The sequence below is a fragment of the Lepisosteus platostomus genome, chromosome 6 (assembly GCF_059453375.1).
Source record: "Lepisosteus platostomus isolate fLepPlt1 chromosome 6, fLepPlt1.hap1, whole genome shotgun sequence".
Lineage (NCBI taxonomy): Eukaryota > Metazoa > Chordata > Actinopteri > Semionotiformes > Lepisosteidae > Lepisosteus > Lepisosteus platostomus.
The window spans coordinates 22,198,208-22,214,921 of record NC_142616.1 but is presented as its reverse complement, the minus strand read 5'-3'; the positions used below and the strand labels follow the sequence as shown (position 1 = coordinate 22,214,921).

Here is a 16,714-nt window from a genome sequence, read left to right as displayed (position 1 = left end):
TTCCTGACTTTGTCACCTACCTAGGAAAATACACAGAACATGACGGTAATATCATAGTAACAGTAATAATACCTCTCAAGAAGTGTAAGAAAAAGGAGCCTCTTTGAATAATAATCCTGATAATTGAATTTTGATTTAAACAGTGCTTTTCACCTCACAGGATTCCAGAACACTTTATATATAGGAGGGGATTAATTTCTTCCACTACTGAAGAGCAGCACCAACCTACTGTCAGTAAGACACAGCAGCCCCACTACACAGCAGATCAGGTAAAGAAGTAAGAGAAATGACCTCAGCAAGCAAATTAAGAGTGGACTTTAATTAGGGCACACTGTGCAAGCTCAGAGTGGAATTTAACAAGTGCAATGGGGTTAACCTGCTCTTACAAACAGCACGATTTAGAGATGCCAATTATCCTGGTGAGCATTACTTTGGACTGCAGAAAGAAACTGAATCACCTGAAGAAAAAACACACGGCCATGTAAAAGGAACTCTGCTGTACCATGCCATTACCTACCAAATCTTTCTTTTTCTGATGTTTTCTCAAAAATATTTAGTATTTGATTTGACTGTCCTTAGATCAGAATTACAAAATTGTGGAGGATGTGCAAAGCCTATTTTGAATAAAAGCAAAAGCATGACAGTGTAAAAAAAGAACATAAAGAAGAAAAAGAACCAAAATATCAAAATATCTGAAATATGCCAAAGCCAAATTTTTAAACTCAAAATAGCTTTAGAGGAAATTTGATTCATGTTAGCTTTTAAGGTATTAACAATAAGAATGCATTATTTTAGCAACTCTACATCTTTTTTTATTTAAGCCAGAATATGGCAATAACAATATTGTAATAAAGGTGGGAGGAAAATCACACAAAACTTTAAAAAATCCTTTATCATTACTTTTATAGTTTAAGATCAAACATAAATATATACTAGTGAATTGAATGCCACTTGATCTAAAATTATAAAGGGTAATAATTTTTACAGGTGGTGTTCATGATGTTTGCGTAGTACACATTTATCAGTAGGTACAGTAACTACATTCTCCCAAAATTGAAAGAAAATATAATCCAATACTTGATCATCCTGGTTTCTGGTTTCACTTTCTGTCATACTAACACAGGCAAACTTTGTATCTGTGTAGATCCCCAATGAGTCTGTTCTCTATGAAATCACTTGCACTCTAGCACTTTAATTAAACCATGCTACCTAAAACAGCTGGAACAAATTGTAAGTAATAGAACAGCCAGGTTGCAGAATCTGAGCTTGAGCTTCAGAATAAATTATTCTGATAAGGTTCAGGTTTTCTCGGTCTGATCGCACATAGCAAAGCCATTTCCCGCTGCTTCTTTCTTGGCAGTGCTCCAAAGTGTCTCTTGGCCATCTGCAGACCAGCATGGAATTGTCATCAATCCGCTTGGTCACCTAATTCCTAAATCTCAGGGATGGAGCCTGAAATGCGAGTCAGATCAATGTTTGAAAAGTGCCGATAGTAGCCGGGGGAAGACGGGAAGCAAAAACAAACTCATCCTGTGTTGATAAGCAAGTTTCTAGATTACTTCCAGATGACTTCATCTCAAAAAGAAATCACAACCATTTTTAGGTATGTGTTTTAGGTAGGCTTTAATTTATGAAAATGCATCAAATTCCATGTTAATGTAAAAACACAATTTTTCTTAAGCTGTTGCACAATGCAAATATTTAAAAGTTGTCAGTAAACAACATGTGTGAAGGAAAACTGATAAGCTTTAAATAGTCCACATCAACACTGGCAGCAAACTGATTTGCTTTTGCCTTGATTGGTTTTTGCCATAGGAGCAAGAAACCAAATCTCTATGGAAAGGAGAGACATACAGTAAAGTTCTATTGAAAAAGAGAACAGTTAAACTATGATCCAACAATAAAAAACATGAGAAAAAGATGTGGCTTATGCTTGAAACCTGCCCTTCTCCTGCGTCTTGTGTTCTGTTCAGAATTTATTGACTGTCACCATCTGGAGGGTATTTCTTTCTCTTAATGTAAATAATTGATAAGAAAAAGGGTTCGCATCTGTCAGGTAGACAACAGATTGCAGCAGAGAGGGTCACAAGAAACGAGGTTAGCTGAAAACTCCTCCTGTTACCCTCACACACACAATATGGAAAGAAATGAACCCTTGACACATACAGCTTGTCATATCGCTGAGAACACTGTGGGAATGGCTGCCCACTTCTTGACTTGAGACCAGATGTCTGGAATTAAAAATAAAGCAAGGATGTTCGGAAAGCTACAGTTATTTTCATTATGATATTTATTATGGCATTTTTTTAACCAGGCACACCAGACTGATTAATGTCTCTTATTTACTTTATTACTTTTTCTATTTTTACCTCTACACTCCTTGCAATTTTTTCCACTATCACAAGCATTCTACAGTATTTTATATACATTACTTTAACCACAGCAACTGCTTGTGCTGGACTCTAGAAGAAGTTAAATCAATTATCCAAATGACAGTGTGGCATACTGTATAAAGTATCATAAAAGTGAACGATTTTTCTAAATATTAATTTTACATGTCATATACAAAATAAGTTTTGATTGCTTGGCATTAGATTGTTGCATTTTGTTTCCATTTTGGTTGTTCAAGCGCTTTCCTCCATAGCCTCTTTTCCCCGTCCTCCTCTTTGGTACAGTACATACACAAAAGCAATTCCATCAGTGCAATTGAACACACCTGGGTACTGCACTATACGATAAAACAGGAAGTGAAAGAAGTTGCAGCACAGAAGCGCTGAGGTTTCAGATCTAACGTTATGCCTGCAATTTTTTTCTAACGAGAAGGAGAGAGAAACTAGAGATGGAAAGATAAGTCTCAAGAGAGGTGGAGATCTGCCAAATGTTTGGGCCAGTGAATTAATGACATGCTACATTAATCGGGGCATGTTTAAAAAAAAAAAATATGCCACTGATTGAAGAGCAGACAATCTCTTGAAGTGAAATGAAAACCTTTTAAATTCATCAGCCCTTCTGCTCCCGGTAGCATTTCTGTTCCTGCTAATTGATCTTCCTTTAAAATTTCAATGGTCCAGACTTAATGAATTTAGTTCTGCTTCCTGTAGGAAAGCAATTATGTTGTTCCCTCAACATGTAATGTAAAATGTCAGCAATACACTGAAAATTCTGCACCTCTTTCTTGCCGTGGAAGGAGAATTGTTGCAAAACAATGAAAAATCCTAAAAGTACGAAATTCCATTTCAGAAGCAGCAATTTTCACTACATTCCTGCTGTGCTCTTTTGCATTCTATATTTCTATATGCACCAAAAAAGCTTATGGAAATTTGGATTCTTTTTCTTTTTCTTTTTCCTGGTAAGAAAGAAAACATCTTTCTGTTGCTTCATGAGAAATCAACAGCAGGGGGCCTTGGTATTCTGCTTCTTACATTATTCATGATTCCTTGCATGTCTTCCAATCTTCCTGAATTCTTTGTCAGGTTCTTCCAGTACTCATATGATTGTAAGTCCATTACAATCATCACAAGTTGCAGTGTTTTCTGCCCTACACATCCAATTCATACACTCTCAGGAGGCCTGTGATGCTGTCTCTCTTGTTTACATCAATTCAACAGATACAAAACAATAAAAACCTTTGTGGCAGTGCATGATTGAACATTTATCCTCTGTCTACAGCAGTGATGAGATGCACTCGCTGCTTAGCAATTGTGCACAGCAGAGCAATGCATGGCACAAAGGTCTTTGAAAAAAATCTGTTTTAAAACACAATGATTTATTCTCAAGATTCAGATAAGAGACTAATTGGCTTTTATAGTAAGTATAGAAAGTTAACTGTTTCTGAAGGTAAGTCAACCTGGTTATTTAACACAAAATGAAAACCAAAATTGACTTAAAGTACACATTTTGAGTTCCTGAAACTTTAAAAAATTATACCTTTCACCAATGCAAGAATGTCAAGAGTACATTTCATTTCAGGTACAAATGTTTATATTTGATCTAAATGTGATTGGACCCTTCATTTCACTATATGGAAAATAAAATGAAGAATATCTAAGAAGCTTGTGTTTAGTCTGAACACACATTAGCACTGCCCACTTCCCTGATCCACCAACTGCACTATCAGCAAAAACAATTTCCATGTGTTTTTCTTTCCTGCTGCTGTTCTGAATTGCCCAAGGTTCTTGAAAGATGGTTTAACTTCAATGTTCCTACTCCCTCTAGCCTCTTCAGTCTTTGCAAGCTGTTTTTGAGAGAACTGTATAATTACTCTTCTGGTTTCATTTCTGTTGGAGGATGAATCTGCTCTGCAGTGAAACACTTAATTATCATCATTTCCTAATTATATAGCATTTAATGTACATTTTATTATACCACACTGACAGAACACGTTTTCAGGCAGCAGTAGTGGAGGACTTTCAGTTATGCATTTCTCAGTCATGTTTTTTCTATAAAAATATATATTTTTTTCAATAACAAAGGTCTGAATTTTATCCAAAACTAAAAGAGCATATCTAAAACCACATTGATTCCATCCTGTTTTATTTCGGCAAAATTACCAAGTGTCACAAATGTTTCAGGATTCGAGATTTATACCTTTCAAGATGATCAGGTGTTTCAAGATGTTTTTTTTTTATTTTCCAAGAAAGTTTAGTAAACTTTTTCCCTGCCAGAAAAGTTTAGTAAAACTTCAGAAACATAGTTCACCAGGGTCAAACAGTTAATATATAACATATTTCTTACTTTTTTTGTTTCTAGGTCTACTATAGCGGATGCTTCATTTGATGAATTGGTGCTGCACTTTCTGCAGTGTTGGCCATAAGTTTTTATAGAAACCTTAGGGATTTGCCAAAAGACATTTTACTTAAAATGTTTACAACATTAGAAGTATATAGGACAACCTTGGTTAAGATATTTTAATTAACCACATGCTGTTGCCTAATAGGTTTGACATTAAAAACCAGATTCAAGCATTAATCAAATTTAAACTTTTTATAATTCACCTTATATTACCAGGCATATGACACATACACTTTCACAACAGCACTCTTAAAATAACTATAAGTCAAGACTTTACAGCTTATTAAAGAGTAACTGGAATATTTTAAAAGTAAAAGCTGCAGCTTTTACATTTCCTACTGTGACCACCAGGATCTCTGGATCAAAAGTCCCTACACGCAAATATACAGTATAGTCCTTATACAAAATATCTGGACAAAAGCACATAGGTCTCTGGGATTCAATGGACTACAAAGGAAGTTTATCAAATAGTCCCATGAATCTGATACACAAAAACATAAGATCTCAATTCAAAATTCATGCAGCATGAACTGAACATGTATTCCAGCAATCTATTTAAGTATTCCCTTTAAGGATCAGAATCTCTAGTAATGGAAATAGAAGCTGTACTCCAACTTTTCTTTAAAGAAGCTAGAACTGGATTAGCACATGACCTTTTACAACAGTCAAATCTGGAGACCATTATTGGACTTCAAGAGCAAGTTATGTTCAGTTATGACCAATGGCCTGCCAACTCAGCTCTGACTAGTTTACACATTAGTTGTAAAAACAGAAGATGAAAAGAAAACACTAGAATAAGATAATCAACTAGATTGAATTTGTACAGTTAGCTATACAAAGCTTTTTGCTTCTGAGTTTATTTTTTATTGTATCCATTTTATTTTGCAGCAATGAAGAAGAAACATAAGCACAGTAAAATTTGTTTTGATTCCATAAACAAGACAAAATGAATAATCTTGAAGAAATGAAAAAAATAACAAAACTAATCCTATTTAATAAATCAGTGCTCAGGTTTTTATTATTTTCAAGCAACTAAAGCTACAGTACATAGTGGGTAGCTGTGTCAGCATGAATAGGAAAAGGAACAAGTAATAGGTTTATTCCATGCTGAAAAAGGAAGAAAGAAAACACAACGTTTCCGCCGTGGAGTCTTCTTCAGGTGTGAAGAATAATACTCCTAAAAGTAGTGAGTAGTGAGTTAAACACAGTGAGACTAATATGATACAATTATTTTCTAACCAGATGACCTGACTATACAATGACAATGTAGACCTAACACACCATTCACCAGAACAGTACTTTTAGGTAGTATTACTCTTCACACCTGAAGAAGGCTCCACGGCCGAAACATTGTGTTTTCTTTCTTCCTTTTTCAGCATGGAATAAATCTATTACTTGTTCCTTTAAAGCTACATGGGTTCATATGTGGACACTCCTTGTCAATTCTATGAACACTGTATAGTGCACTGTAGCTAATAACATTTTAATAAATCAAAATATTGAACATTTTTAAACATTTCATAGCTGCAGTAATTGATGTTTATGGAAATTTCAAGCTCCACTTGGGATAGATGCCACTTCCAATGTAGTTTTAAATTGTAAAATTTTACTGGTAGTTTCATGCTAAAATCTCAGTGTGTAACTGCATGTGTTTAGCTAAACATCTTCACTATTGTACTTTTTCTGTAGACTTTGAATAACTGTCTAATTCTCTCACTCTTTGTCTATGATTTGTTAATGGTGCTAATTACAGCATTAACTGAATTTATTTAACATGCAGTCCTTTCTTGCCAGTGGATAACAGACAATAGGTGCTACTGAAACAATAAAAACCTGAAGCTGAGCCAGGCTACTGGTGAAAGGACTGCAGTTTGACAATACACTCCTGAAGTGTAAAAACAGGCCCCATATTCAAGTGGGGATGACAACTGGAAGCACTGCAGTACAAGCAAGATTAGGAACAAAACCTGCCCTAAATTACCCTATTAATGAAATGGTACCCCTTTAGAAATTCTAGGAGTGTGTGCATGAGGTCCACCATAGCGCCAGAGTATGTAAGGCTCAGGAATCTTGTATGGAGTGTTGCTAGGTTACAAGCATTCCGTATATACTGTAACCAAGCAGAAAAGGCATGACAGAAACTGTGTACTTTTCATACATACAGTAGAAAAATCTGGCGGTTCTGGGTTTTGTCAATTAAGTTCACAGTTTCAGGCATTCCCAAGCCACATTGCTTCTAAGGTTGTCAAATTATTTTTTGAATGGTGCGGAATAAATCTGCAATTTCAATGTTGAAATGATTCTGGTCCAGATAATTAATGAAAATAATCTGAGGTCATTCTTTAGTGATTGCAAGAAAGCAGAGGTCACACCGCCTATAGGGCACAGCTCCTTTTCTTCGGGTCACAAATTCAGATACATTAACAAAACATTAATTAAATATAAACGTATCATTGTGAAACTAAAGCCTTAAAGGCTAGAATAACATATTTTTGCATAGTTTAGCATATTTAATGTTTCTCTGCTCTCCAGCTGACACTTAAAGATTCTGAGATCCTAAGGCCACCACTTTCGTGTTGGTGTGTTACATTTGCAAACTGATTAATAATTAGGCTTTTAGAGAGAAACTCTGTAATCATACAAACCTATAGGCTCTTCTCATTGCGCTTTAAAAGTACTAAGTCACATGCTGCTGTTCTAAGGTCAGTAAATGTAAATGCAATTCATTCATAATGCCAGCAAATCCTCACATCAGTTCTATTTAAATGTGATGGGTATTTGGAGTGAGACCATACATATCCAATGGACTTTACATTTTTTTCCTTATATGCCAGTGCTGTGCTGAACTCTTTTTCAACATTTAGACAGAACAACGGTGGTGGACACAGCTCAATTTAACATTCCACCGAGTTTAAGTGTCCTTAATCAGAGCGAATATTTGTGTGAAAGTGTTTTAAAGACAGAACACCACAGCCCATTTAATTCTAGGAGATGGGGGACAGGGGCCATATAGGTTCAGAGGCTAATGTTAATGTTCACAAAATCAATGAACAATTTTGTTAGCTTGTGTACATTTGCTTACCTTATCTTCACTGCTTGCCACCCACACTTACCTGAAGGTCTTCAGTCTATTTATTTAATGTAAATGTATTATGCTTAAACGGCTGACTGATTTTAAATTATATCTTGATGTATTCAAGACATTAAACAAGTCATAGCAATCTGAGAAACAGATTAATACAAATATGCTAATGGAAAAAAGCTACTGACATTTTTAATCACTGTTATTATTGATGAAATTGTACCAGTAGAATAAGATGAGTACATGAGTAAAACATTTCTAACAGCCTGTGTTTTTCTGTATATTTGCCGTTGTAATAGCCTAAATGTTCACTTCACAATTATCCAGTGTAGTAAAATTCCTTTTCTTTAAAATTATTTCTGCTCACATACAAAAAGCCTCTAAAAACAGTGAACAAACAGGAGAACAAAGGTGATTCACAGATTCACAACTCTCAAAGTTCAAAATTAAGGAACGTGTTTGCAATCTACAAACCCACAGCTGTTAAACCAGAACAAAACTGCCAAGATGAGTAAAATATTAAGGATTATAAATGTTCTTGGACTATCACCAAGGACTTAAAAGGAACAAAGCAAAGCAAAAACCATCCCTGGGATTTTTATAGAAAAAGAAACATTCACCTCTTCTAGGACATCAGCTAGTTTGCTCAAGATCTCCTCTGGAAGGCCTTGGAATGTTGGAACACTGTAAGACAGAGCAAGTTGAAGCATTAAGCAAAAGCACTGAAAACAATTTAGAATAACAGAGTATGCACATTATTGTTGAGCATCACATTCAGACTTAAGGCATAACAGGACTAATCAAATAGATTTCCCATGTCTGTACTTCACAGTTCCTTCTAGCTTTTGTTTTTTTCTTTATTAAAATAAAACCTTTTGTTTTCTCTGAGGCTGAGAATTCTAAGCCATTAAATCAAGATGAACAGCAATTCAAAACAGATAATTGAAATCCATACTTTGAAAAAAGCAGTATCTTATCTCTCATTAACATAACAAGACTCTGAGCCAACCCCTGTCAATGTGCTGCCATTCTTTGGTCCAGGTTTCCTATATTGGGGATACAGGAAAAAGACCTTAAATGACTCCCAAAATTCTCTTTACTTATGTGGATAGTTGTAAAGAAGCTTTTAATCTTAAAATATATGAGCAAAATGTTACTCATCACCAATATAAGCTTTTCAAAAGTATTGCATTTTCAATTCGATTCAACTTTATTTGTCATTATATTTACACAGGTGCATAGTATAATGAAAAGTGTTTCTCATTAGTGTCTCAGGTGCGGTATATACTGTACAGAACAGCAGAGAAGACAATAGACAGAAAATACACTAACAATGCAAACAATGAGTATGGTACCAGTATAACAGTATCCATATCTGTTAAAAAATAATGCAAAAGTACACAAACAGAGCAAACAGTGCAAAAATAATATAGCAATATCAAATAGTTCAACTCAATCAAGTACAGTTTTATGTTCAAGGTTTTTATGTTTTCAAATTGCACATAATTCAAACATCTCTGTGAAGAGCACTGATGCTATGTCAGGGACAGCTGAGATTTTTTATGACATCTTAAAAAAGATTCTTAATTAAGGCCTCTAATATATTAGAATAAGATGAATTAAAACTTCTAGCTCTGGTAACAGGAGAAAAAAGAAACAAGTAGCTGAAGCCATTTGCTGTATTGTAATCTTTCCTGGGCAATGGAAACACCATACAGGAATGAGGGATTTTAAAAAGGGTAAATTATAAAAACCATTAAGAGGGATGCATGAATGTCTGAGAGTCTTCTGAAACTTAGCTTACCTTAGGAAAACCATAAAAGTAAACAAACGGTTAACTCTTAACTCCTTCAGAAGGTCTCATTTCAAGTCGCAAGATTACAAGTAGTTCATGTCTAATAAGAGGCCTCATTTTTTGCAACCAAGATAACCATTTTGTGTGCAAATGTTCATTAATTGTATTCATTCCTCTTTATAAAGACACCCAAGAGGGTGTTACTTCTTACTGAAACTCAAATGAGGAACACCACACATGACACAGAAAAGCACATTTAAGGCTGAGTTTCATACATCCTAATACACTTGACTACAGATTTAATTATCCAAAAATCATTTTCACAAATACACTTTCTAAATGTCAAAACACATTTAGCTTTATTGCTATCTTATGTAAGGTCTTATTTGAAAAGACTAGTAATCAGATGTGTTTAATGAACTGTAGCTTCTCCGAACTATAACTTCAGCAGAAAATCCTATACCACAGAATTTGTTTTTTAGAAAAAAGGGTGAAAGTACCTGGTGATTTCCTTACATTTCAGAACATGTTATTATTAATATAGACATTATACAGGTCTATGCAGAAACACCTTCTTCTTTGTCTGCACAGGTATCTTTGAACAATATAATGCACTACTGCCAATGGCAGAATGCTGAAATACAACCAAATTAATAATACTTTTACAGAATCAGATAATGTTTATTTAATATCTGCTTCCATTAGCATTTTTAAAAGGAAGTAGTGAAAACAGATTATTGATTTCCCCAGAAAGGCCACAGCCCATGTTCACTTCCTTACTCAGAAATGCACAAAGAGCATCTTAAGTTACCAGTAAAAGCTGAGTTGACTTAAATCAATTCCTGCTTTTCCTAAATCTGACACCAACATGCAAGACTTCCAGTAAAGGCTTTGCTACAGATATTGTGATTAGGACATGAAATCTTTTTCTCATTTAAAGATCAGATAAAGCCCCGGAAAGAGGAGAGACAGTGTGATCAATGCCTGAGTTTCCTCGGTCGGGCCACATACAGTAGACCCCAACGAAACGTGCATTTACACGAAAACACTGACAGCTTTCCTTAAATAAAATTTTGAAAAAAATCCTCAGATGCAAAATCCTCAATCAAGTCTGAGTTGACTCGGTACAATCCAGTTGGGGCTTATGATCATGAATCACAAAGCACTGAAGTGAAAACCTCAGTCATCAGGGAACCAGAATCTGAACTAGCTACACAAGATTGAGACCCAGCCTCAAGAAAGAGAAGAATACATTTATTCCGCTTGGCTTTTATCTAAAAACACCAAACCTTCTCCACCAGTTCTGTGATTTAAGCATCTTAATGAGAAATGAAAGAGTGCATTAGATAGGAATTATGGCTTTTTTTTTGCTTTGTAATGTATGAGAGTCCCTCCAGTCTGCTTTAGGGAAGGGCAAAAGCCTGAAGATTACTAGAGCAGGGCGGAAGTGAACAACAAGCAAAAAGTAGCCATATGCTTCTTCTTTCTTTGTTAAAAGAAATAACTATTACAATATAACAAAAAAGAAATAACACATTTTTTCTTTGTGTTCACAATTGTGTAAGCTTCACTAGTTAGAGGTGAAGTTCATATCCACTCATCTGTAATGACTGTGTGCCTCAATAAATTCACAGCATCCTGTAACACATGCTTGATGTACAGTATTTAAACCAAAACATGAAAAAATGAAAATGAATTTCTACTGTATGCATATAAGAAGGCTAACAACTGAAATTAAAGTAATAAAAATATCACTGTACCAAGATCTATATTGTTGGATTTTTATAAAACACGTGTGTGTGATCCAGTCATTTTTCCTCATAATGAATTCCTAAACAGAAGTTCACTGAGCTGAAACTGGCTGCACAACTATCCCATTAACATAGCCAAGATCGCAAGCTCCTTTAAAAAATAGCTTCTCATCAAAGGATTGGTGCTGCATTGCTGAGCTGCCAGTTCCCTGTAATCAGTTAGGGAAAGTATTTTAGGACCTACACTATAAGGAGAATTTTTAAAGCAGTTTTCATAATTACTTATGTGTAATAATTAATAAGCATGAACAATATTTTCTAAAGGAAGGCAAAATCATGAACTAATTAAATAAAAAAGTATACATCATGTAAGAAATCTAAATGATGGGAAAAGACATACTGTACATCTACAGTACATTAAGGATTAAAATAGGAATACAATCAAAACTGAAACAGAACAATGAATAATTTCATTTTCTGAATGCACACTCAGGTGCACTTAACCCTCCCGTCAAAACAACCTTCCAATATAATTAATTTATACTTCGACACCTTTCACAAATAGTGTTTAGTCTTTGTTACAGCTAACCACTGTAGACTTAAAGAAGTATATAAATTATGCAATGATTTTCAGACGTCTTTGATGAATATTTCTTTTATCAAATGTATCTGCGCAACAATGCGTGCTTATTCTTTTAATATGTAAAATATGGTTTTCAATAGTTCAGGCAACATTCTCCGTTTGCACATCATTATGCAAATGAATCCCACTGATAATGGAATGAAAGCAGCAGAGCTGTGTCTTTTTTATTTCCGGCAGCAGAGATGAACGCCAGGAGCGGGACCACAGAGCTGCCTGGGAAACGGCAGCGGTTACTCTGAATTAGACAAGCCTGGGGTGGGGGGGAGAAAAAGGAAAAATCCTGAAAAGTACCAACCTTTTTAAAAATTCCATGTATTCTGCATGCTTGATTAACCCGGTCCTCATCATTATCGTCTGAAAACATTGTCGATCGATTGCCCATAGCTTCACATTGGCGAGAGCTGTAGAAAATACCAGTTAATTAATGAGAGATGCCTCCACCAAATACAACAAAACCATTTTATTCTACTGTTATTAATTGAAAAGGATATTAATATCCATATTCCATAGAAATTGGCAATACTGAAAGATTCTTTGAACCAGTGGAATTCTTTTTGCCTGAATACCATACTTATTTTTAAACAGCTGAGCATTATTTCATAATAATTACATAGTATCATTTCACTTTATATTTTTAATAATTCGATACATAGGTTTGGTAATATTCATAATATTTATACATTTACAAGACATAATAATATTTATAATTATTCAATATTGTTTTAGTCCTTAATAAGAAGTGAAGTGATTGGGGGGGGGGGGGGTATCTTCTTAAATCACAGCGGCTCCAGTATATTTCATCGAAGCATCATTTCATATTGCACGAAAGACTGTCGGCCACAACTTGGTAACCATCATGCACATGTAACAGTTCTTTGGGTTTCTGCCCTTGCCAGTTCGTCCCTCACTTATCCATCGACCTCTGGGTAAGGGGCCCAGCGCGCCCCCGCTGCGGAGGGAGCGGCAAGGGCGGAAACCCCAAAGAACCATGACGATGGCGGCCCGTACAGGGATGGCCCTTCGCCAAGGACGGTGAACGAAGCAGGGGGAGAATGTAACGCATACGCCCCTGCGTGTCACAGGGATCTCAGCCGCCTGGGCTGAGGGAGGTCTCCTTGAGCTCAGCCGGAAAGTTCCCTGTTGCGTGACGCCGGGGACCCGGGTTCGGGCCCAGGCAGTGAGGGACGAACTGGCGGAAACCCCAAGAACCGTGTCACACACAAATCTCAGATGCTTCAGTACTTGCAAAATTATATTTCTCCTTCTTCCCCAAAATGTTATCGCTCAGAGGTTGTGACTTCTAAGTGGCTGTTCATGTATTGTTGAAAGTGAGAGACCACAGAGCTTTGCAGCATACAATACTCTCTGTAAGGGTAAAAATACATATTCCTGTTTCTCCAGCAATCTGTAATAAATTCAACACATGCATTATGATACAAATTCTTACTTTTTGGTGAACTGACAGGACATTAACCATTAACTGAGTATATCCAACTAACATCTATTATTATCAACAGCACAGCCATCTTCAGCTGCATTGCACTGAAACTGAATGTTGCATAACACATAAATTGTTAGTTATAATTAAAAAATATTTTACCTCATAATAAGACCAACCAAACAAGTTTTTTTCCACATGTCATGGAAATGAATACTCCAAGCACATAATGTGACATTTAGCTTTTAATTGTTTACTTAGAATCAGGACTATGACAGTGGTAGCTACATCTGTGAACAAAAAATCTGAATCGGCACAATGACTAATTAGCATTTCCTAATCTACTTAACTGTCAGTTAAAATTAGAGACATAAATGAGAATATTAGAAGGGGCTGTGGGTAAAAGTCCATAAATTACATATGAAAAGCTTTTAGATCTCCTTACATATTCCCAGCAGGCAGTATTGATTGCAATATTTGCATAATTCCTATCACAACTTCTGTAATATTTATGGTGCATATTCTAGGGTATGCTCTATTTAAGTTTGATGATTTTTGTTTTTTTCCCCAAGAATTTAGCTTCCCAGTTTTGCTCCAGAGAAGCACACATCACAAGCAGCAGACCATTTCTCACAGCACAATTCAAGTTACTCCAGAAATCCTTAGTTTGAGAGAAGCGCACAACACACTTTTCAGAGCCAATTTCCAAACATCTCTTTTAACTGAATTTAATCCAGCCAGAACACTAGAGGATAATGTGGTTTAGAGTTCCGATTTTATGTCCTATTTTAATAATTTTAATTACTTACCCTGAACAAGAGGAGAGAACTATAGTGTGCTTTGATCTGAGCAACTGAGCAAAACTGGTATGGGAAGTACCAAGGAAAACCAGGCAGCAGCTGTAAGTGGGTTTGGGGGACCAGTAGGTGGCACTCTCCCCTCTTGACCAGAATTCTAAAATGCCCCAGTATAGTTACCAAGGGCACTGTGCTGGAAAATGTACCGTTCCTAGGATGAAACGTTAAACCAAGATCACTTTAAAAAGATATTTTAAGATCACTCGTACCTTCCAAAAGAGCAGGGGTGCCCCAGTATACCAGCCTAATTCAGCTCTGGATTTGCAAAACCTAGCCAATCTAAATTTTGAGCTTAATTCAATTCAAATGGTAGTTTCTGCTTGACCTGATGATTAGTGATGCTGCTAGCACATTATGAGCGCCTTAGGTCACCCAGGGGTTTGCTGCACTTTAATAGTGGATAAAATGAGTACCTATTCAGTACTTGTGATTAGCAATACGATTAATCCTGTATGCACCTCCTACAGTCAGTGGCCAAAACAGTAACTAATTCTTTTACAGACAGTTTCTGTGAAACAAATCTAATGTATTACCTATTTCTATAACTAACCTTTAGTTGTTTCATTTCAGAATATTCTACATTATTTCAAACTCTCATGATCCCATTATGTTTTTTTCATTAAATTTTCATGAGCAAATAGTCAGGCAATTATTTTAATTATATTTCTCCAGGTGACTACTTTTAAACCCCTGCCACAATGCCATATGTATGTCTAAGTAGAGAATGAACAAAACAATTCCAGTACATTTCCAGTTACATACTTTAGTTTTGCAACATTCATTTAAACACAGGTACATACAGTACACTGCATTTATGTATTTTTATATAATCTATTTACATTGCTATATTAAGTGCGCAAGAACCAAATGTCTCAAGACCCATTTCCTCTGACGGAGTGGAACATAAGAACTAATTTCTGAAGTCTTGAAATTGCTCATCACACAAATTATATATATTTTTAAAACACTCTGTGAGCCTCCTTCCATTCAAGTAAGAAAAAAAAAATACTGTCTTTCAAGTACTGGAACATCCTAAATCACATCTCTCATCTTCAGGTACATCATAATCAAGAAGCATTATCTAGTGCAAGTTAAGTCAGTCTCATCCATGTACAGTGCTTTGCCTTGTGAAAAACTCTCCAGTTCAGCCTGAAAGATGTTCATGCTTTGGCAGAGAATACTTTTTCTGCAGAACAAACATTCACCCATCATCTTTTTTCAAACAGCCAAAGAGAACCTTGCACAGTAAACTGGCTCACTGCTCAATGTAAATTCTTGTATCTCAACAGCTGTTGAGACCTCAAACCGCTCGACATATTAGGATTACCTTGATTCAGTTTACTTCAGAAGTCATATTTATCACTAGTTCTTGGCTGGTACATGAAAAAAATGTGTGTTCTCTTATGATAATTTGAAATTAAGACATATAGGATTTTGTGAGCTCATACATGAACATAATGAAGAAAAAAAGCTTTACAATGTCTTGGTACACTTAGGAGATGACACACATCAAGAAAAGTGTTCTATATTGCATTCTAAAAATTAAATTGCTGTGACAAAGCAAAATTAGTACTGTTCCCACATATTCCCACCAGTGCAGTTTTATGCATAATTTTAAGCACTAAATAATGAAACAGGTTGCACAGAGGAGGGAAATTCCATAATCCAACACATTATACTGTAGGTGTAGTGCTGCAGTTAAAAAAGATAATTTTGTAGACAATCATAGTCAAGCTGTCACAAAAAAACCCAGATAGAAATTCAGAAATTCAAACATATCCAGACTTCAGAAAAATATGATTGATCTCTGCATTCTACATGAATATAATCATTCTTCAGAAACATATTCCTCTGTCTTTACTTAAAACACAACAGAAAATCTCTTGGAAACCACATTCACTGAGAAAAACCAGAATCTAATCAATTTCTCAATCTAGTGATTCTGAATAAAACGTCTAAAAGTCTGTCTTTAAAAAAGGTTGATTCATTCTGGTCATTAGCTAAGACAGTCTCTATTGTTTGATACCTATGAAAGAGCATTTCTAAATGCAGTTTTTATATTATACAGGTCCTATGCATTATTCAACAAAACAAGAAAAAAATTAATGAAAGGTTGTGCATGCAACTCAGCCAACCTGTCAAACTGAAATCTATTCACAGCTCCAGAAATGTAATGCAAAGTACGCAAAATTATCACTCAACATCTGTTTAAAATGGAAAAAAAAACATGACAGCAATTACAATAAAAATGTTAAAATATATCTACATTCAATTACAGAAAGACAATAAAAAGTTGAGATTCTTTATTCATGTCGATGCCACTTGACAATAAATCAGTTGCCAAATACAGTGTCAGT

The 16,714-nt window shown here is 35.4% G+C and overlaps 1 protein-coding gene across 2 annotated transcripts in view; it reads right to left on the bottom strand.

The window, feature by feature from the left end:
• The window catches only part of prkg1b (protein kinase cGMP-dependent 1b), a 147,272-nt gene that overhangs the window by 44,151 nt on the left and 86,407 nt on the right, over positions 1–16,714 (bottom strand). For both annotated transcript variants that reach the window (XM_088634834.1, XM_088634833.1), the window contains exons 4-5: positions 12,358–12,463; positions 8,494–8,557 (exon numbers count right to left, since the gene is read on the bottom strand). In XM_088634834.1, coding sequence (XP_088490960.1) covers positions 8,494–8,557; positions 12,358–12,463 — 170 coding nt within the window. The remainder of the gene's footprint in view (positions 1–8,493; positions 8,558–12,357; positions 12,464–16,714) is intronic.